The sequence below is a fragment of the Brassica rapa genome, chromosome A09 (assembly GCF_000309985.2).
Source record: "Brassica rapa cultivar Chiifu-401-42 chromosome A09, CAAS_Brap_v3.01, whole genome shotgun sequence".
In the NCBI taxonomy this organism is placed as follows: Eukaryota; Viridiplantae; Streptophyta; class Magnoliopsida; order Brassicales; family Brassicaceae; genus Brassica; species Brassica rapa.
In genome coordinates this window covers 15,826,102-15,848,434 of record NC_024803.2, presented here as the reverse complement: position 1 = coordinate 15,848,434, position 22,333 = coordinate 15,826,102, and the positions used below count along the sequence as shown (strand labels likewise).

Genomic DNA, 22,333 nt, shown 5'->3' with positions numbered 1-22,333 from the left:
ATGCCCTTCAAATATAGGCTTATCATATGGTCTCTGTCTCTACAAAGCCTAACGAAAACAGCTATGATCGTTTAAATACTCCCTGAGGCTCAAGTATGCGACTAACAGATTCAGCAAGTGCAATAAGCATACACCAATGTCATATCTCCTCTCCTGTCTTTGGTTCAATGAAGTTAATCGGATTACATCACGATATCAGTTGAGTTTTGCGTACACATACCTTAAACTTCAGAGACTCGATCCAGATTACGCCTATAAACATGTTCAAGGTAACATAAAAACATATTAGGGATCTGATCATCTTTGTGTCGTTCCAGGATTGTGAGCGTTGACCATTAACTAAACTCTTCCACCATCGCGCAGATTTCATCACCTCCTGCTTGAATGATAAAAGTAAAGATAGTTTTTCTACATTCAAAATACCAATATTTCGTCTACTGTTAACCTCATTTTGCCTCTTTTTCTACTTGTAGTTTTAGTGATGAGATTGTAATCAGGTTAACGTTAGGCCAACGAACCGGACATCTCATTGTTCTTTTCGTCCCACTTTTTCCATTTCCTCTTTGTAAGGGATCATGATCCTACAATTGTTCCTTGTAACTTTTATTTATCTATTTAAATCAATGAAAACAACAAAAAGAGAGACCTTAATTGGTATCAATAACTGGTTTCTAGATTTGAAGAGAGAGACCTCACATGTTTCTAGATCAATAATAGATGATCCTATAACTGGGACGTATCATATAGCTTAGAAAGAGATGAAACATGGAAGAGAGACCTAATTGCCATTGCGAATGAGCCAAGACAGAATCTTGGTGATTTTAGAAACAACTCACTCCGGACATATCGAAAGAGCAATGAGGAGGATTAAGAATAAATATAATGGAAGATATATATTTTACAAACATAGAGTGGACATCAATGGGGATGTAGCTCAGATGGTAGAGCGCTCGCTTAGCATGCGAGAGGTACGGGGATCGATACCCCGCATCTCCATCATTATTTTTTACTCTCATAACAAGACCAACTATTTCCTCTCTTTCTATGTATATATAAACTCACTAGTTTTGTTTGAGCAATGTATTTTTTTCCCAAATAACTTGAACTAACGTATCAAACTCTCTTGCTACAACTCTTTTCAAACTTGTGAACTCAAGAGTTACTTTTTTTCATGTTGATCTAAATTATCTGTATTGACTTCACCACAGCTCCAGATTCATATCTGCAACTCATGGAGCATGACCTAAAAGGAAGTAGATATGGAGTAGGCAGGATGTGCCTTGAGAGATCATGAAGGAAGGACGTCCGAAATGGAAAGCTGCAAGCAAAGGCTTTAAGATAGGCTATGCAGATGGTGACAGGTTTTGAATATCAGGAAGTCATCTATTCTTTGATATACCGATTCCAAGGAACTTGTCTGAGGCAGGCAAATAACAAAATAAAAGGTGTGGCCCATCATCCCCTTTAAGGTTGTTCATCAATATATACGCCAATCTCTCACTCAATCAACTTCCCACAAGAGTGTACCCCTTAAGCCTAAAAGCAAAAAGGTACTAAACGAAGAGTCCAAAAACATTCTTAACAAAACCGTAGCTTGCAAGCGACAGATTGAGATATCTTAAAGGACACATCCATTTACCATCACCCCTCCTTACCCCAACAACAAAACAAAAGTGTAACACTTTTTTAATTTGTCGTCATAAAGTGATTCTAACGATTTCGATTTGTTAAAAAAAAAATTAAAGAGAAAACTAAAGCACAACATAAAAGCAAAACTGTGAACAAAGACCAAAAGATGCTACAAACATAAGTAACTTGGATTATTAGAAAATAAACATTTTTAAAACACATACAACAATGTTAACCAGATTTGGCAAACTCTAAAACAGCTTCAACTTTTAACCAACTTATTATATAACCTGTTTCAGTTTTCTTTTTGGGACCCTTTCTGGTCTCTAACAATACAGAAATGATTGTATTCAAACTGATTTTTTTTTTTGTAAGAAAAACAAATATGGAAGCTGATGAAGAAGCAGCAGCATAAAGGTGAAGTCTTTGACTTGTGAGCTAAAAACCCATCAACAAGAATCTGGAGGGTCTTCAAATGAATGTTGTTTCAGCAACCCATCACCGCGCAATTGTACACAAAGTTAGGAGAATGTTTCCTATCGAGCAATGTCCACTGCGGTGGACTACCGTCCCTCGGCACCCAAGAGTTCAGCTCTATAAACCCACCTCCTGAGTACTTAGGTCCACCTATAACAATCAACCTCTCCCCACAAGCTCTAAAAGCAAGCCCCCATCCGTTAACCGAGCCTGCTCTCTCAGGCAATCTCCCAATAGTTAACCATTTCTTCTTCTCCTTATCATACTTCCTCACCTCCATATCCGCGTGATCAGCAGCATACAACTGATTATCCACAACCGCAACAAGAGGCGGTGCTTCAGCTGCCGGTGGCATACCATTACCATCTTGCTCAGCACGGCTTCTCGGAGGCGACAAGTCAGGGATTGGAGTCCATTTCTTGGTCTCTAAATCATACTCTTCCCCACACGTCAAGGCCTTGGACTCAGCACCGCCTATACCACCAATGACGTAGAACTTCCCGTCCATGAAAACACCTGAACACATCTTCCTCGGCTTGTTCATCCTCGGAAGACTCACCCACGTTTGAAGCTCAGAGTTATACATCTCAGCGAAATCAAGAATCTTCCCCTGAGAGTCACACCCACCGGCGAATATAGCAATCTCTCCGAGACTCGCTGATCCAAACAAACACCTCGGAGAGTTCATCTCCATACCAGAAGACCAAGAATTAGTGAGAAGGCTGTATCTATATATAACATGAGAAGAGAAACCATCTTTCCCCAAGACGAGGAGGTCAGTGCCGACAGCTAGAGACTCCTTGTCCGCACACATGAAGGTGACACTTGAAGGCATCGTTGGCAGCTTCATCCACTTCCTCTCCACGGGATCAAACGCAACCCACTCCAAGAGCTGGCACGAGAAGTAAACCCAATGCTCCACGAACCCGTTTTGTTTCCTTAGTTTATAGATATCTCCACTCTTCACCAGAGAACGGAAGTTCCTATTCAGGGAAGCGATGGAGCCGTAGTCAGACCTGGAACAACGGAGGAGACAGTCTATAGAGCTGTCTCGACCAATCTCGTTGAAAAGAGAATGTGAATCAGATGAATCACCACCGTTGTTATTAGAATCAGATTGGTCTTGTGACCCGTCACCGCTCAATGAATAGTCAGAAGAATCGCTATCATAAGTAATACAAAAACCCATTAGTTTAAGTGACTTGGTCGGTCTAATCTCACCACCAACAGCCTCCAAAGCTCTTTTGCCATTGGTGAGCTTGTAAGAGACACGAGAGCTGGAGAAAACCCTTGAACTCAAACACGAATCTGGTGATCGATTCTCCAACATGTCTTCAGAAAGCTACAATCTTTGAATTATAAAGTCTTGGACTTTCGAATCTAATTCACAAAACCCAGATGAGAAATGGATTCAGATTGCAGATTCAACCAATTGACCTAATCAAATCAGTCATCGAGAACAAGGAAAGTTGCCAGCTTTCGAGATCTCCAGATTCCAACCCAAATTCACGAAAAGGGGGGAAAAGAAGATGAAATCTTCGATCTCGATCTGTTCATGAATCCATCTGCTCAAAGAAGACAGAACCAAAGGGGGTTTGGTTGGTAATTAAGAGATTAATTATTATATTAATCGCAACAAACATAAAGAGATGGAAGAAAGAGCTTACGAGATTGGAGGTAAAGAGAGAAAAAATAATCAAAGTTAAAAGCTTTGTGGATAAATCATCATCAGAGCTGTTTCTGTTCTTCGCATTCGCTCTGACGAATCAGAGTTAAGCTTTGGTTTCTCAGAGCCTCCAAGTTAAAATTAATCTTTTCTCTCTTGTTTATTCCCTACCTCTGTGTTTGTGTTGTTAACTTTGATGCAAAAAAATAGTGAACATTAATTTATTAAACTTTATAAATTTATTTATTGAGGTTTTAAGGAATTAACTTACTGAGACTGGATTTTTTTTTGAGACTTTATAGAATTAATTTTATTTAGACTATATAATTAAGCCAATACATAAGAAGTTAAAAACTATCTCAAGTTATCAACTAACCCCAAATGGATATATTCCATAAATTAGATTTAGCTTAGTTATCTTTTATATAATGGAAAATATATTATAAGAAAATATTGAATATCCCTTATATATTAATTGAGAAACATTACAACATTGTTTTGTAGCCACGTGTCACCATGAGAATGAAATTAAAATTCTTGGAAAAATAGGTTGGTTCATCTTAACTTATATTATATTTTTTATTAAACTAACTATTAAATTGATAAATATAATACAAAAGAATATTCTCGCACTTTCCTTAAATAAAAGCTACGGAATTGCCTAATATGATTAACGTATATATGACAACTAGGTGATTTTCCCGTGCTCATGCACAAAAATAAATATTTATAAAACAAATATAATATAATAATTAATTGATATTTATTTTTAATTTTAAATTAATTTATAATTTGTATGTATAATTTATATTAGTTATATCATATTACTTTAATTAAATATTTATATCTAATATGTTTTGTTGTCTTTACGGTCGATTTAGTTGTCATTTGGACATATTAGATTCTGTCTATTTATTAGAATTCAACTATAATATTTATTCTTTGTAAATATATTAATTTTTGATTAATTTTTTAATTTGCATTTTAGGTTGTTTGTTGTCTTAAATACATAGGTATATTTTATTAAGATTATGTATAATTTAAGATATATTGTGATTAGAATGAAATAAAAAATAAACTAAAAATGTATGATTCCAAATTACATAAAATTAATATAATGATAATATTCTAAAGTCTCATGCATATATATAAATTTTATAAAAGATCTAAATTGTAACAGTGAGTTAATATTGTATTTTCCATTTGTTAATACGTTTTAAGTCATCATATAATTTAAATTTATAAAATAAATAAATTATTATTATATAAAAATTATTATTATTATACAAACAAAATAAATAAATTCTACATTCTTATTGTAGTTACATCTATGAGTATATATATAAGTTGGGTTAGTTGCTAATAAATTATACATTATTATTGTAGTTACATCTATGATTTTAGATATAAGTTGGATTAGTTGATAATATGTTCATTTGTTAATATTTTTATTGCTAAAATTTATTTTTATTTTTTCAATATCTCTTAAAATATGCAGTAAAAATGTGATTGTATTTTATAAATTATATTATATAAGTAAAAGAAATTTTTTTTTTTCATGTAATTGTAAGATATTATAGTAAACTAAATATATAAAAAAACAAAAAATATTTCAATAATAATAATAATAAATTATTTTTTGTCAATTAAACCTATATACGTTTATGTTACTTAAGTATTTTGTGTAATCATCTAAGAAAAACAAATATATATATATAAATTCAATTACTTTGAAAATATATATTTGTATTGTGTAAGATTATGTTTTAAAAGAAAAATGTTTCTTTTTCTAATATCAAGATCATTTGTGTGAACTTTTTTTTAATGAAATCATATTATATACAAATGTATTTTTTTCATCTAAGAAGATCTAGATTAAAAAAGTATTTTATTACTTCAAAAGTATATATTTTGTTATTTAAAGATATCTTTTAAATGGACTATTACTTTTTTGTGAACTTTTCTTTTTTTATGAAATCATATTATATATACATGTATTTTTTTTGTTTTTAAATTATTTTTAAAACTTTATAAATTTTCCATTTTATTTATATTGTTATTTGGAAATTTTTTAAAAAGTAAAGAATAATATTAAAATGTACTTTTTTATTTCATTAGGAGTATCATAGTAATCAACCACCGTAAGAGTTAACATGAGCGCGACACCTAAGAAAATGACTTCTCAAATAATATTATAGAGATTAATGATTATTAATAATAAATATTGGATAACAATTTTTGTATCTTAAATTCTTTTTTGTTTAATTTTATATTATTAAAAGATATTAAACATACACATTAATCATATAATAAAAAAAATCTTATATGTTATATTTTAAATTTTTAAAACAAATATAAATTACTAAAACGTTAAATATCTTACACTAAAATTGTGTGATCAATGGTTTAACTTTTTGATAATAACAAGATATAAATGATTATAAATCGTATGAATATGAAGTCTCATTTACTAGACATTCATATTATATATTAATATAGTTTAAAATTAAACTATATAACATAGAAAAATACATAAATATGATCATTTCTAAGTTTGTATTAAAAAAGTATTCTAAACTTAATATTTTAATTTTGAAATTTTGCATTTAAAAAATCGCAAGAAATTTTGTGTTTATCATATGAGTATGAATTCTCGATAATAAATATTTATATTAAAATATACTATATATATATATGTCCATGTCATTGAAATTTAGTCATATACCATATAAAATAAATAAAATGATTGTTTTGATTCATTTACCAAAAAATATCGTAAATAAATAAGATGTATTGTTTTGATTTATGTGTTTACTCTAATTTAATTATATACATAATACGTAAATAAATACAAATAAATGATAATATATAGAAATTATTTTTATATAATATTCACCCCGCGTAATTGTGCGGATCTTGAACTAATACTATTATTGTTTTTAATCTGTTTAGTCAGTAGGAAGGTTCAGTCGTCTAACTGTATCTCTCAAGTGACGTTAAGAACAATTTTTTTTTTGGGTAAAATTTAGGAACAATTTTCCAAATGAAACAATTGATTGTTCATATTTTGCTACTGATGTAATTGGAAAAAGAAGATATTTATTGGTGCTAAAAACATGAAAATTAAACATGGAAATATATATGGACGAAAAAAACAGTATATTTTGGCATTGAATGGACAGATGTTCAGAGTACTTAGGTCATCTTTAACAAGACACCAAAACACCAAATTTGGTGTAATTCCATCTTCAACAAAGCATCAAAATAGACATCATCCCACCAAACTTGGTGTGATGTGAATAGTATTACATCAAATTTGGATATTTTAAAATATATATTTTAATATATTTTAAAATACATATTTTAATATATTTCATTTAATAATATAATTAAATTGTCATAAAATTTATAATTAAATAAAGATATATTGTATTATTTATATTTTAAATTTATTTTCACATAATTAAATTTTTTTTTGTATTTTATATTTATTTTCAAATAAATTATTAAATGAGTATAATTATTTATCATTTACAAATAATAATAAAAATATAAATAATAATCTCGATGTGATAAAATAATTATTTAATAGTCACAAATAAAAAAATATTAAAAATTTTTAAAACTGAAAATATCAAATAATAATATATAATATTATTCTTGATGTAAAATTTGGTGTCATTGTTAGAGATGACAAAAAAATCTTGACACCAAAATACCAAATGATGTAATCTTAACCCTAAATTTGGTGTGGTTATTGGAAATCCCTTGAGTTGTTAATTTTCAATTGTCAAAAGGAATTGATTACTTGCAGAAGGTTATTTACAAATTCCACGTTATTGAAACTCAATATTCTCTTTTCTTTCTTTCCCAACACCTTCTATATTGTCTTCCGATAACATCCTCTATATGGTGAAGGTTTCTGCATAATTTATAAATGCTTATAAAAACAAATTTCTCGACAATTTCTGCATAATTTATTAGATCTTTATTTCAATTATTATTAAATTATTTATTTGTAACTACCTAAGACCATCTCCAATGGTTCACTCTATTTTTTACTCTAAAATAGAGTGACTCTATAATAGAGTTGTGATATATTCCAATGGTACTCTATTTTAGAGTGAAAAATAGAGTGATGAACAAACAAAAAACAACTTACTCTATATATAGAGTAAACCCATTTTTTACTCTATTATAGAGTGGAAAATAGAGTACCATTGGAGCATTTTTACTCTAAACTCTATTTTAGAGTGAAAAATAGAGTGGGGTTGGAGATGCCCTAAGGCAATATGGTGAGAGAAGGATCGCTGATACCTAAATTTTTATATTCAGTTATATGCTTTACAAAAATAATTATATTATTTCCAATTTAAGATACTTTTTAGACCCAACAAGACCAATTTAGATGCATGCGACAACAAGAAGAAATCAACTATATGAAACAAAAGTACTCGAATATTAGCTAGAGAGTTAGACTTCTTTTCTTTTGTTCTTTTAAACAAGAGTTGGACTTCGTCTAGAATTTTATACATGTGGTTAACTAATGTACACTATATAGCCACATAATACTAGTTATGTTTTTAGACCATCTCCAATGTATTTTGCTATTTTCACCTCTAAAATAGGGGAACTCTATAATAGAGGTGAGATATGCTCCAATGTATTCCTCTAAAATAGCAATCTCTAAAATATAGAGTAAAAAATAGATGAATGCTATTTTTTCCTCTATAAATAGAGGAAAAAATAGAGATCTCTATTATAGAGGAAGAAATAGAGGTGGGTTGGAGCAATTTCACCTCTAAATGCTATTATAGAAGTGAAAATAGCAATGGATTGAAGATGCTCTTACAACACACAAGTGAGCTATTGAATCTTTAATGTGTCCAATTTTATGTTAAAACATCCCCAACAAATAAAAGTTTTTGCTCAATCACTAACCGGTGTAAGAACATTAAAAATTATAAAAAGAGCAGTTATGTCGGTTTACACTTACATATCAGTGACATAATTATACATGATCGTGACTGTTTAAAAAACTAATATAAGACTCTTTGATTCGATGATAAAATGCGCCAATTAACCAATATGTTTAGTTTAAAGATTTTCTTATTCTGTTATGTAAATGTAAGACTAGTTAAAGATCTTTATTTTATTGCGTATATATGTTTTATGTTTAGCTGAGTTAACCAAATATGATTTCTCATTTGTTAAATCAAATAATATAGCGACATTCCAAGCCGAAAAGATATTTGATTGCACTTACGTGACATATCAGTGACGGTAGTTCAACAAGTATAAATTATCAACAGAAATTCGAATTTTAATAGCCACTAAACCACTACATAGGAATCAAGCAACTAACAACGGTTTTAATCATCACTACACGCATTATATGTACATAATAACCAGTATCGTAACTAGAATTCAATCTCGAAATATATACGGTCTATCTGTATAAATCTTATATTATACAGTCTAAACACACGCGAGTAGTTTAGTGGTGTCAACAATAACATATGTGTGTGATGAATTTGAATACATGTGATGGATACATCGGCAACAATAACACAAATTACTAGGTTAAATATTAAGGGGTTTTTGCCAAAACTAACTCACAACTTGATTTTAATCCCAAACTTATACCCAAACTTGAATCAAATGCAAAACTAACCTAAAAGCCTAGTGAAATTACAGTTCAGCCCCTTGTGACCAAACAAAAAAACAGAAGCCATTTTTACGAATATAGCCCCAGTAAATCGTCTGAGTCGTCTGAGATGTTGGAAGTCGTCTGGACGACTGAAGTGTAAGTCGTCTGGTACCAGTTTATTTTAAAAATAATTTATAAATCTTGTAAAAAAATATTTTGATGCGTGAAAAATAAAAATCAAGTAATTACAAACAGTTTTAAATGATATAAATTAAGATATGATAAAATTGATTTGTTTTGAAGATAGATGAGTGAAAGTAGTGAATCATGAAATACTTTGGTTTAGGAGTTTTGCAAACATATGTTGTAGTATTGTATGTATTGTTAGGGTTAGATTTTGGAAAACTAAAATGTTTTTTTCAAAAATTAGTTTTCACCTGTATGTGTTTATTTCTGAGTATAGTAAACACTTTTCAAGTTTGATTTGGCTTTATGAAGTGTTTAATTAGATAATTAAGTTTAGGGGTTATGTTTAGGGTGTGGACGACTTATATTTAAGTCATCTGTTGAATAATTTACCCGGACGACGTATATTTCAGTCATTCACATCGTACCGAACCTTTAATTTTACCAATGTACGTTTTAACCTAACCGGATCATTTTACTCGGACGACTTACATTTCAGTCGTCTGGTGAAGAAATTAAAACAGACGACTTACATAAAAGTCGTCCAAATATTCCCGCCTAAATTTTTTAAAAAAAAATTATTTTCCCGCTTAAATAATTTAAACCAGGCGACTTACTTGTAAGTCGTCTGGAAAGTCTTCTATTTTAGTTTCTCGCTAAAAATATTTAATTTCCCGCTAAAAATATTAAACTCTTCTGGACGACTTACATGTAAGTCGTCTGTTTTAATTTCTTCACCAGACGACTGAAATGTAAGTCGTCCAGGAAGTCGTCTGAGTCCAAAATATTTAACCTAATTAGATTTTTTGTCTCCCTATATAAAGAAAAATTTACACATTCTCTCTCCTCCTCTCAAATGGCTGCAACAAAAATGTAATGTTCATCATTCTAAAACTCTCCAACCTCTCTCTAATCTCTTTGACTTGAAAACACCAAACTTTATATGAATTTTTCAGTTTTGTCTCATGTATTTCTTAATAATCTATCTCTTTTGCAGGTTTTTAATCAAATGGTACTCATCTTCCACTAATTTAAAGTTAGATCTATTAATTTTAGATATGTATTTTTGTGTCTTCTATAAATGTAGATTTATCTAAACTTCCACTCATTTTCTCTATTTTTAAGTCATTTGAACGTTTTTGGATATGCAGGTTTTTCAGATCTGGATTTGATATGCAGGTTTTTCAGATCTGGAAGACTTTTGGGACGACTTACCTGTTAGTCGTCTGGAAGTCGTCTGGAAGTCGTCTGGACTTCTTGGAAATCTTCTGATAAAGTCGTCTGGACTTCCAGGAAGTCATCTGGATTTTTCTGAGCGTTTTGGTAAGTTCTTATGTCTGATTTTTCTTCATTTGGTAACTTCTTGTTTTATAAAGTTCTTACTTTTTTCCCAAACTAAAACTCTCCAAACCCACTCTAATCTCTTTGACTTGAAAACATCAAACTTTATATAAATTTTTCAGTTTTGTCTCATGTCTTTCTTACTAATCTATCTTTTTTGCAGGTTTTTAATTAGATGGTACTCATCTTCCACTAATTTAAAGGTAGATCTAATATTTTTAGATATGTATTTTTGTGTGTTCTGAAAAAGGTAGATTTATCTAATCTTCCACTCACTTTTTTCTGTTTTTAAGCCATTTGAACGTTTTTGAATATGCAGGTTTTTCAGATCTGGATTTAATATGCAGGTTTTTTATATCTGGAAGACTTCTGGGACGACTTACCTGTTAGTCGTCTGGAAGTCGTCTGGAAATCGTCTGGACTTCCTAAAAGTCGTCTGGACTTCCTGTAAAGTCGTCTGGAAGTCGTCTGAACTTCCTTAAAGTCTTCTGACAAAGTCGCCTGAACTTCCTGGAAGTCGTCTGGACTTCTTAGAAGTCGTCTTGACTTTTTATAAGTCGTCTGGTCTTGTCTACTCAAGTGGAATCCAAGCTTGTCTTTGTAGAGGAATGATCTATAATAGTTTTGTTTGTGGTCTGTTTTGTGAATTGCATGTCTACTCTTTTAGTTGTGAATTTTTTGTAAAATCAGTAATAATGTTTTCCAAGATGTATTAAATGTGCTAACAATGTGTTTACACATTTACAAATCAATGAAATAATAGACTTCAGTAGCCTTTTTCTTATTTTTGGATCTTTCATATGCAATAATAAACTCCAATGGCCTTTTTCTCATCTTAATAAACAAGAATGTTGGTAGCTTCATATTGATACAACATTTTAAGAAGCATTTAACCCTTCTTCCAACTCATAACAATAGTCATCATTATTGTCTATAACAATAATACTTAAGAGATGGAAACAAACAATAGTAACTAGTCAAAGCATATCATATTTTTTTATAAGTTGGTGTTGAAAAACTTAGTCAAATTTAGTAAAACTAAGGGAGAGAACATATTTTGTAAATATGAGTTACATATCTTGAAGTTACTTATCACTCTTAAAAATACAAGTTATTCAAAAACTAACGTAGAAGACTTAAAAACTAGCGGAGAAGACGCGGACGACTTCAATCTAAGTTGTCTAGACGACTAAACTATACGTCGTCTGGTCAACGCAGAGGTTATTTTTGCAATTGACTTTGAAATATGTTATTTCGGACGACTGAAAGTTAAGTCGTCTACTATTGTTTGGTTAAAAAAAACTCCAAAAAAGCTAGACGACTTACATTTCAGTCGTCAGAGGTTAGTTTTGCATTTGACTGGATTATTTCAGAAGTTTGACTTTTTGGACGACTTACATTTCAGTCGTCTAGTGAAAATTAAGATAATAATATTTTTTTAAAAGTAGACGACTTACAGTTAAGTCGTCATAGGTTAGTTTTGCAATTGAAAAAAAAAACTTCAAGATTTAATTATATACAGACGACTTATAATTCAGTCGTCCACGAGACGACTGAAATGTAAGTCGTCCAGGATTTACCAGGTTTGACCAGAATCTCAGAAAAAAATCCTGGACGACTTACAATTAAGTCGTCTGGTGGACGACTGAATTATAAGTCGTCTGTGTATAATTAAATCTTGAAGTTTTTTTTTCAATTGCAAAACTAACCTATGACTACTTAATTGTAAGTCGTTTACTTTTAAAAAATATTATTATTTTAATTTTCGCCAGACGACTGAAATGTAAGTCGTCTGGGGAAGTCAAACTTCTGAAATTATCCAGTCAAATGCAAAACTAACCTATGACGACTGAAATGTAAGTCGTCTAGGTTCTTTGGAAATTTTTTTGAAACCAAACAATAGTAGACGACTTAACTTTCAGTCGTCTCAAGTTACAGATTTCAAAGTCAATTGCAAAAATAACCTCTGCGTTGACCAGACGACTTCCAGGTAAGTCGTCTACAGCCAGACGACTTCCAGGTAAGTCGTCTACAGCCAGACGACTTCCCAAGTAAGTCGTCTGATGAACAGATCTGGAAAAAAACTCGATGTCATACCTTAAATTGGTGAGATAAGTTCCTTAGCATACATAAGGCTTCTCCAAGCACACATAATCACAAACGAAAGTCACCCACCCTGAATCGTTAGCTTCTATGACTCTATGAACCATAAAAATTTTAGAATCAAAATCTTGGGTTTTTTTAGCTCATTGTGGAGAGAAAGTGAGAGATATGTTGTGTTTAGTTCACAAGAATGAAAAAAGAAGAAGGGTAAATCAATTTTGGGAGCATTAAAAGCTTCAAATTGGTTGTTCATGGTGGTTGTGGTATTGATGACAATAACAATCTTGTAATTACTTGAAGATGATGAGGGTGAGAGAGTAAAGATGTTATTTTTGAAAAAAAAAAAAATTGATGGCATTTTCGTAAATTATATGAACTTGTGGGGTGAATAGGGCAAAACCAATTTTCAAAAAAAAGGGAAGTTAGTTTTGTGTTTGACTTTAAGTTCTAGGTCAATTTTGCAAAAAGCCCAAATATTAACTACAATAATCAAGTGTAGTTTTTATTTATCTCTGGCCAAATAATATCAACATACAAAACTATAGTTCTACGATTAGCAAAAGAAGATGTAGCTAAAAACAATTATGGATTGTAACCAAAATAAAATTTGCGCGTGTTGGTATAAGATAATCTTCCATCTTTGTCAAAAAAAGAAGAAGATAATCTTTCAGCAGGAATTACATGCAAGAAACATAGATTAGACCGTACTTGCAAGTTGCCAGCATATAAAGCCAGAGTACCAAAAACATGACTATACATATTTTTTTTCTCGATTCTCATTTCTTAGCCTCCAGTCACTAGCATCATCACCATTTCAAAAATTAAGACTCATGACTTCATGAGCGTCGACTCTTTCTTTAGGACGGTAAGCTGGACTCGCCTTTTTGGCTTTCAGTTTGGAACTTATCATCAAGAATCTATAGAACCTGCTGCGTCCAAAGAAAAATACTACGAGGTCAATAAAAGAGTCAACATAATATGTACCACTAACGATTAGAAAGACAAGAAATTCAAATGCCACTATAGTTTTACTACATCACAAGCAATAGGCGGCAATCAGAACACCCACAAGAGAGATTGAGATGAGAACGTCAACTAACAAAACTCTTCGACCTCCATTAAAACGCAGCCGGATGTTTTCCACTGCAACCAATAGCCATGAAACTGCTCGCATCAACGGGGCAAGATTAGGGTTATGGTGTAGTATAACTCATCAAAAAGTTATAATCGTGGCCGTACAACATCTTCCAGTAGATATATGCATCATAATATAAAACTAAACCTCTCTATCGGTTTTAGATGATAATATTTACACTAAATAAAGAGAGGGATTATGTTTGCTCTCCTCTATTTTGTTGTTTTCTCTTTTGTGTTTGGTTGTGGTCCAGTTAGGTCGGTAAAGACAACATTTAATCTGGTTTTGAAAGAAATAATCAAACTAACATAAATTTTTTTTTACAAAGAACGCTGCTCTATTTAAAATGTACTATAAAACTAAATCTGAATCATCTGTGTTTCCATCTTCAACGACTTGCAAACTAACATAATATTTCCACTAAGAATATATAAATATGTGTATTCTGTATAGAGATACTATGTGAGTTATTAAGGATTATACTGTATTCAACTAACGGATATGGATCTATTTGAATACACAATCAGGGTTGGATCCTCTAACAATTTATAGGAGAGAAAGAAATCAATGGAAAGGAGGTTCTCAAGTAATCGACCAACAAGTTCATTTAACACGACACAGCTACTCAACGTCTGAGATGATCAAACATGTAGTTTTTGGGGCATGTAACTGTGTTTATGTAAAAAAAAAATTCACAAATTTAGAGGCCTATTTATTTTTGAAATCTATTTATATATAATTTTTTCAAAAAAATTAGGGGTATGTGGAAAATGTTTCATTTAGCATTTAGCATGCTCTGGCCGCTTTGTCTTCTAATGATTTGAAAGGTGAGTTATTGAGGATAAAAAAATAACAGATTTTTCAAACTTAGGATTCAAAAGACTACATATAGTGTAAAATGTCTAAAACTCATGTCATTCTTTTAAAGACTATTCATATCAAATGTTACATACTAAAGAATTCAGAGTTTTCTCATATTATGCATGTGTATTTTAGATTATATGCATGTGTTAGTGTTACAACACGAATCCGTATCAGAACTTTCTATTTTTGGCAGCGATGGCTTCGTTCCCGGTTTGCTCAGATTTCTCTTCTAAGATTATTGATCCAACAATTAATTGATCATGTTCTTAGATTCTCGTTTCGCTCGGCCTCTAATATTTTTGTTAGGCTAGTTTCTCATTTTTTTTCTCCTTGGTTATTGTAGTGTGTGATAAATGATAATGGTCTGTTGTTCTTTTCCTTTCGCGTTCAAAACCGCTTTAAGGTCCACTTTCGTAAATTGTTGGTTTATCATTTTCCGTCTGATTAGGGTCACGTCTGAATAAAAATAATAATTCATTTTGACTACCTTTTTTTCTTTGCCATCTAATATATTGCTGTCATACATCTAAAAACTTTACAACGTTTCATACAATGATAAACCAACCGATGGGATCAAACAAGGTAATATATATAGCCATCAAAAGACTTGAGAACACGGCCACCTTGGTGCACCTCTAGCAACATAGGATTGAAACCTGAAGTCCATTAATGCAGTAGCAGCTATAAGGCGAGCTCTTCTGTTAGCTTCGTATGATTCAAAGAACACATTTTGACTACCTATTTTATTACCTTTTAAACAAAATGATAAGATTTAAAAAAAAAAAAAAAAAAAAACAAAATGAAAAGATTTAAGTTCTAAAATTGGTTCTCAATTAGATAAATATAAGAATGGCCTATAGATTTTATTAAATTGGTTCGGTTAAATCTACATTATAATAGGGCAGTTGCATCACTCATAATACGACACGTCAACAAGTGGTCCCCATTTTTAAAAAGTGAAAAAATATCAAGCATATGGTTCGAACCCGAGTTACTGTGATATAAACATCAACATTTATACCACTAGACTAAATGATACTTTGTACATTGAGACCAAATCTAATATATCTTTATGAAGGTCATCTGTTTTATTTTTTAATGGGCCTATGTAAAAACATTCCATCGACCAAGTTATCATTCAAGCCCACCAATATTGATAATTAGCAAATTACGGGTTGTCATCACTCTTGCCCCTCTGTCAATCATGCTGACGTTCCGTATGAACCCTAATTTAGAGCTTCAGGAGTTCACCTAGCCTTTGCTCAAAAAAAAAGAAGAGTTCACCCAGTCTCCGTCACATCTATCATCACTTCTAATAAAGGTATTCACTATGTTGAACTAAGCATAGTTTTCCCACTTATGCCGTTTCAGGTATTAATCGGCCCACTAATATAAATATGTGGCAAATAACGCTATTTTCACTCTCTATCTTCACTTTCCAGTTATGCCTTATGTTGATTTTCTCAGCGATGTCGCGAAACTTCTTTTCCATGAGCTCGATGAGATACTGTGATGTTTTATTGGAATAATAATTTCATGTATTATGTGGTTATGCTGATGTATCGTATCAGATGGAGAACATATTGGAATTTCTAGGCTAGAACAAGTTTTAGTTGATCACAAGACTGACCTAAAGCAATATTCTTTGAGTTTACTCCAGACCTATATATTAACTTCAGGTTAGAATTTTTGTCATATAAGTTTGTATAGGTTAGCAGTTTCGATTATATGTTTTCCCGATTATGATTGAATCCTACTTTTGTTTTTCTTTCCTTGTTTAGGTAAATATCTTTGCCAAGGCTGATGACCTTCAGAATCAGGCTCAACCTCTTGAAGATTTTGCAAGAAGGCTTAAACCGAAGGTATTTAGTAAATGTTGAATCTTGTCAGAAAGATTTAGTTCTTTGATTTCGTCTTCATGTGTATATTTTTACGTGCAGCTTATGTTTATATTTGGGACCCTATATTAACTAAGATTAACAAACCGACGAAATCTGTAGGAAAAAGTGTGGTGATTGTGGTAGGAAAGACTTTTGATCAGTTGGTATCAAACTGTCCTGATAATGTTCATCTTGAGGTAAGTAAAACCAAAAGACCACTCTACTAAACGAAAGATTTTATTAATTGAAACCGAGATAAAAACTCATGGATCGTGTGGGGGAAACTAAAAACAGGTACATAAACCATGTTGTTTAATTGTGAGGCACTGAGAAGCATATGTCGTGAAGTTGGCTAAGCATTTCAAAGGCTTTGAGAATTTTATTTGTAAGAATTTATGTATCAGAAAATGAGCAGCCTAAACTACATGTGAATTAAATCTTACCTAAAACCAAGATAGGTGATTCCCAAATCATGACCCGATCTTTGTTAATGATAGGTTAATGATTATCTGACGACATTTCTCTACAAATTTAGTAGAAATGAGAAGCAGAATAACCCTTTTCATAGAGCTTCACTAGCTCAAGCCCTTTTCGCTTTCACTACTTTTTGGTGTATCTTAACAAGTCTGATTTACAGTTAAAGCTATTAATTAAATTGAGCTCCCAGGACATGACTGTATTCATCAACGAAAATTTAAAACCAAAAGATGGTACTGTGAAGGATGAATTGTAGTCAAAGGAAATGTAGACATAGGAAGAGACAAAATTATTTTAATGTGACATTACATGATTCTAATATTCTAATTAACATTCACACCGTTTTGACCTCCGGCTCAGAGCTGTACGCAGGTACCTGCAATTTATTCATAGGAAAAGATTAAGATAAGACTAGAAGAACATAAAGTTATACGGTACAAAACTTAACATATTAATCATATATGTGCCATCAATATATGAAAAGGAATTACAAATACCAAAAAACGTACAAAACACAAATATAACACATACAAATAGTATGACCTTGCAAGTACATGCAAATTATAAAACAATTTAAGGCGTATAGACGCAAACTGTATATATCATGCACTTATAACTAAATGACATAGAAAACCCACTAACCCCGCGCTTGCGCGAGGTGAAAACCATCTAGTATATCAAAGTGACTGAGAAGATATAAGACCATTTTTAACCATAGCACCTCTAACGGGTTGTTTAATCAGTTTTTTACTAATATATGATTAAGCACCCCTCAAGCACCACTTCTTCAACAGCTTAATTAAGCACCCCTCAAGTAGCACTTCTTATTTTATTATGTACTAGATTAAGATCCGCGTCTTGCGCAGGATGAATATTATAAATAAATTATTTTTAAGTATTATATATTTTTTACATATTATGAAATAATAAATATATATTGAGTAATTAAAAATTTAATAACTATTACGTATTTAATTAAATTGGTACAAATACTTAAATAAATTTTATTTATCAAGATAAACACTTTTTTCTATTTTATATGTTATAAAATTAAGTTTAAAATATTAACATAGATATATAGTATATTTTTAATATTGACATCTGTTAAAAAAATATTTTATACTCATATTATTTTTGATCGTTTGTATTTCTTTATAACAAAAATTTTAAATCAATGATAACAATAAACAATTTATGGGATGTTTAATAGTTTTAGTAATTTATAATTTTAAAAACATTCAATGCAAAGTTTAAAATCTAAATATTAAGTTGTCAATAATTTTTCAAAATGTTTATCAAAAATTTCACATCAAATTCGAAATTAAAATACTTATGTATTTTATATGGCATATACTTTATTTAAAAAAAAAATTAATATGCATATATATAATATTTATTAAATGAGACTTTCTACTTATGCAATTTCGTAATTATATATATCTTATTATAACATAAATTTTAAACCATGGATCACAAAAATTTGAGTGTGAGATTTTTAACAACTTTAGTCATTTATATTCGTTTTTTAGAATTCAAAACATAACATATACGAAAAAAATCTTGATTTTTATTATATAGTTAATGTGGTTGTTTAATTTATTTTAAAATAAATTAAAAATGATAAAGAATAGACTGATTTTTATCAAATCTTTATTATTCAAAATCATTAATTGTCATATATACTTTAGCTACATTAGGTAATTCCGTGATTTTTATTTAAGGAAACAATGAAGAACATTTATGATTAATTTATGGTTAATTTAATAAAAAGCTTATTATATATTTATATGGACCAACATATTTTTCTAAGGATTCTAAGAATGATTGTGGTGATGACATGTGGCTACAAAAATATGTTGTAATGATTCTCTTTTAATATATAGGAGATTCTGTTTTTTGGTTAAATCCATAAATTAATATATAGGAGATTTTCTTTTTTTGTTAAATCCAAAAACTATTAAGTACCCCAGTTAATGGTGCTCTAAGAAGCTTATTAATGTACTACAAGTGCGGCCCATAAAAGAGAGATAAAAGCACGAGAGAAAGAGTAGAAGAAGTAGTTGAAAAAGCAAAGTTTCGGAAGTTCCCCAGAGAAATCGAGTTACTACTAATGACGACGACGCAATCAGCAAGTAGGATCGAGAAAGTGGTCGTTCATCCACTCGTCTTGCGCAATATCGTCGACAATCACAACCGCATGATCGCTAAGGACTCGGGAAAGCGTGTTGTCGGTGTTCTTCTCGGCAGTAGAAGCTCCCGTGGTATCGTTGGTGTCACCAACAGCTACGCAGGTTCGCCTCATCTCCCTATCGTCGTTGGTGTTTTATGCGTATTAGTGAGATGTATATGTATGACAGAAATTTAGTGTTAAGGGACAAAAATTTTAGGTTGTATTTGAGTTTGCATATCTCTAGACACTGTTGCTTTCATATGACGTTTGGTATATTGTTTTGTAGTGCCCTTCGAGGAGGATGGCAAAGACCCAAGTATCTGGTCTTTTGATCGCGACCACCATGAGTACATGTTGCGCATGTTCAAGGGCCTTAATGGTACTTGTCAGAAACCTGTAGCTTTGATTATATATATTATGATCATGTTTTTGACAAAAAGGAAAACTCTTTTTCAGACAAGGAGGATGTGGTCGGTTGGTACAGCACATGCCCCAACCTCAGAGAAAATGATTTGGCTGTTCACGCTTCTATCTTTAGGAGGTCGGGTCTGATTTTTTAAGTTACACCAGAGCCTTGTTTTACTTTCAATTAATACAACTTTCGTTTTACTTTTACTACTGCAGCTGCAGCTATGTTCTCAATCCAGTTGTGTTGGTCACTATTGACGTCCAGCCTCATCAACTTGGAACTCCCACAAAAGCTTACTATGCAGTGAAGGAAGCCTTCGTCCCTGTGTCTACAGAAATTGCTCCTCCTGAAGTCGAGGAGATCGGTACGTCCAAGCCTGTCTTTTGGTTAATTGTATCTGAGCGAGAGGAGTCTTCTCACACGTCCATGGTTAAATTTATTCTTGATTTCTAACAGGCCGGAGTATCCTGGTGACTGAGATGACTCCGGGTGGTGATAATGGCTTGGTTGATAGTATCGAAGCTTACTACCTGTGTCTCCAAAACAAGGTTAGTTTTAGCGTTTCAGGATATGACACTTCGCTTGATGCTCTTGACCTTGTTAGCTGTTTGGAGAAGCACTTTCAGTCTTGTGGTTTCGTGGAGACCATTCAGGTGCCGAGACACCCGGTCACTAATGCAATTACCGACAGGTTTGTTTTCAGCTTTCTTACTCTAGTTTTTTAAAGTTTAAAAATATGCTAACAATTTGTCTGTTTTTTTTTTCCATGATTGATAAATAGATGTACTACTGTGACTCTCAGCGGAGAAGGGGCAACAGAGAAGGCATTGGCACTCAACGGAAGTGATGTGGGAGGATGGATAGTTTCTGTCACCCTTTTACCACCTGAGATTAGTGAGATGGCTTCTGGGATGAGTGCTCGTGAATATGCACTTCGTTACGTCGCCGGGACCCTGTCCATGTAGCCGCTTCTCCCAGCTTCACTCTCAGTTAGAGAAGTCAAATGGGCGGGTTGGGCCTATTTGGACGTGTCTTTTTACTGGACAGCACCCGACTATGTCCAAATAAGATCATAACCAAAAAAAATCATGATAAGTTGGGTTATCTATAGAGTCTAGACGTCCATTTAGTATAAATAACTTAATTTTTATTGTAAAAGATAGAAATATACTAAATTTCATATATATTATAGAATTAAACTTTATTATTTTGCAATTTGAATTTTTACGAGGAAATGTGATTTTGAGATTTTTGTGATTTTGGTGAAAATATGATTTTCAGTTTCTGGAAAACGTGATTTTGCGGTTTTGACCGAGAAAATGTAATTTTAACGGAAAATTATGATTTTGAAGTTTTAGCGGAAAACATGATTTTATGATTTTGATGAAGAAAATATAATTTTTACGGGAAAATATGATTTTCGGTTTTGGCGAAAACTCGATTTTATGATTTTGGTAAGACAAATTAAAATTATAATTTTTTTCCTAATTTTCTAAACCTAGATATTTTAGCTATTTGGGCTGCCCAATATTGATATAGTCTTGCCCAATTTTGTCCATGAGCCCAATTTAACTAGTCCATTTAAACCCATTTAAATTTGGTTTAATATGGACGTGTCTATATTAACCCATAATAATTTAGACATGGCCAACCATAGACAAACATCCCTACTCTCAGCTCAGTCAGTACTATCTACATTTCGTTTTTCTGTTTTCCATTCTGCATTGTCTATTTTCTTTTGTCTGCATTTTAGACAAAGCATTTTTCCTGGTTTTTGCTGGATTTACTATCTTTCTAGTAGGCCTGGGCATTCGGTGGCCCATTCGGGTTTCGGGTCGGGTGCAATCGGGTGTCGGGTTTTCGGTTCTCCCATAAACAGCTCCATTCGGATCTTTTAAAAGTTCGGATCGGTTTCGGTGTGGTTTTTATCGGGTTCGGTGCGGGTTTTGCACCATACCAAAGAACCAGTTGTACCCGATTAACACTTCGGGTGTCGGATCTTAATCGGGTTTTGGGTTAAGAAACACTAAATTGTACTAGGTTTAACACTAATTACTTGCTAAAAAGAGCTAAGACATTCTCTTTGTAGTCTTGTGCATCAAGAAAGGTTCAAACGAGCTAAATAGAAACTAAGACATTCTCTTTGTAGTCTTGTGCATCAAGACATAAATGTATACAAGGAGTCAACTATGAAACACAAAGTCACAAACGTAAAAACCAAACATATAATTTTATTGAATCTAAAACCAAATAAAAGTCAGAATTATTGGAAAAAAAAACGAAACAAGATTCATGATCCAAAACCAAAGAAAAACCAACATTGTTCAATGAACTGAAAAAAAACTA

The 22,333-nt window shown here is 31.8% G+C and overlaps 2 protein-coding genes, 2 long non-coding RNA genes and 1 other non-coding gene across 7 annotated transcripts; 3 read left to right on the top strand and 2 right to left on the bottom strand.

Moving 5' to 3' along the window:
• The first annotated feature begins 923 nt into the window (after nt 1-923).
• On the top strand, nt 924-996 carry TRNAA-AGC. The gene has a single exon. It is a non-coding gene; the product is annotated as a tRNA-Ala (tRNA).
• A 792-nt stretch (nt 997-1,788) lies between these two features.
• Nucleotides 1,789-4,031, bottom strand: LOC103839431 (F-box/kelch-repeat protein SKIP11). Its single transcript, XM_009115937.3, has 2 exons — nt 3,774-4,031; nt 1,789-3,671 (listed from the first exon to the last, which is right to left on the bottom strand). The coding sequence occupies exon 2, from the start codon at nt 3,434-3,436 to the stop codon at nt 2,117-2,119; it is 1,320 nt and encodes a 439-aa protein (XP_009114185.1). The 5' UTR covers nt 3,437-3,671; nt 3,774-4,031; the 3' UTR covers nt 1,789-2,116.
• A 9,635-nt stretch (nt 4,032-13,666) lies between these two features.
• LOC103839432 lies at nt 13,667-14,266 on the bottom strand. Its single transcript, XR_004451671.1, has 2 exons — nt 14,088-14,266; nt 13,667-13,978 (listed from the first exon to the last, which is right to left on the bottom strand). It is a non-coding gene; the product is annotated as an uncharacterized LOC103839432 (long non-coding RNA).
• A 2,280-nt stretch (nt 14,267-16,546) lies between these two features.
• On the top strand, nt 16,547-17,433 carry LOC117128361. Its single transcript, XR_004451666.1, has 2 exons — nt 16,547-16,730; nt 16,833-17,433. It is a non-coding gene; the product is annotated as an uncharacterized LOC117128361 (long non-coding RNA).
• A 1,879-nt stretch (nt 17,434-19,312) lies between these two features.
• LOC103839433 (26S proteasome non-ATPase regulatory subunit 7 homolog A) lies at nt 19,313-22,256 on the top strand. 3 transcript variants are annotated; one of them, XM_009115939.3, is made up of 7 exons: nt 19,313-19,699; nt 19,865-19,957; nt 20,035-20,119; nt 20,203-20,351; nt 20,444-20,535; nt 20,614-20,678; nt 20,769-21,229. In XM_009115939.3, exons 1-7 carry the CDS (start codon nt 19,519-19,521, stop codon nt 20,950-20,952), a joined length of 849 nt encoding a protein of 282 aa, XP_009114187.1. In that variant the 5' UTR covers nt 19,313-19,518; the 3' UTR covers nt 20,953-21,229. The 3 variants fall into 3 exon arrangements, with proteins under 3 accessions (XP_009114187.1, XP_033136443.1, XP_009114186.1); XM_033280552.1 differs by adding an exon at nt 21,657-22,256 and having other exon boundaries at nt 19,347-19,699; nt 20,444-20,678; nt 20,769-20,977; XM_009115938.3 differs by having other exon boundaries at nt 19,349-19,699; nt 20,444-20,678.
• Nucleotides 22,257-22,333: the final 77 nt, after the last annotated feature.

What these genes read in the sequence shown, in the direction of transcription:
- LOC103839433 (XM_033280552.1), top strand. Translation starts at nt 19,519, where the DNA reads ATGACGACGACGCAATCAGCAAGTAGGATCGAGAAAGTGGTCGTTCAT. An exon ending in TGTCACCAACAGCTACGCAG is followed by an intron (nt 19,700 to 19,864) that starts GTTCGCCTCATC and finishes ATTGTTTTGTAG; the next exon opens with TGCCCTTCGAGGAGGATGGC. An exon ending in CATGTTCAAGGGCCTTAATG is followed by an intron (nt 19,958 to 20,034) that starts GTACTTGTCAGA and finishes ACTCTTTTTCAG; the next exon opens with ACAAGGAGGATGTGGTCGGT.
- LOC103839431 (XM_009115937.3), bottom strand. Translation starts at nt 3,436, where the DNA reads ATGTTGGAGAATCGATCACCAGATTCGTGTTTGAGTTCAAGGGTTTTC.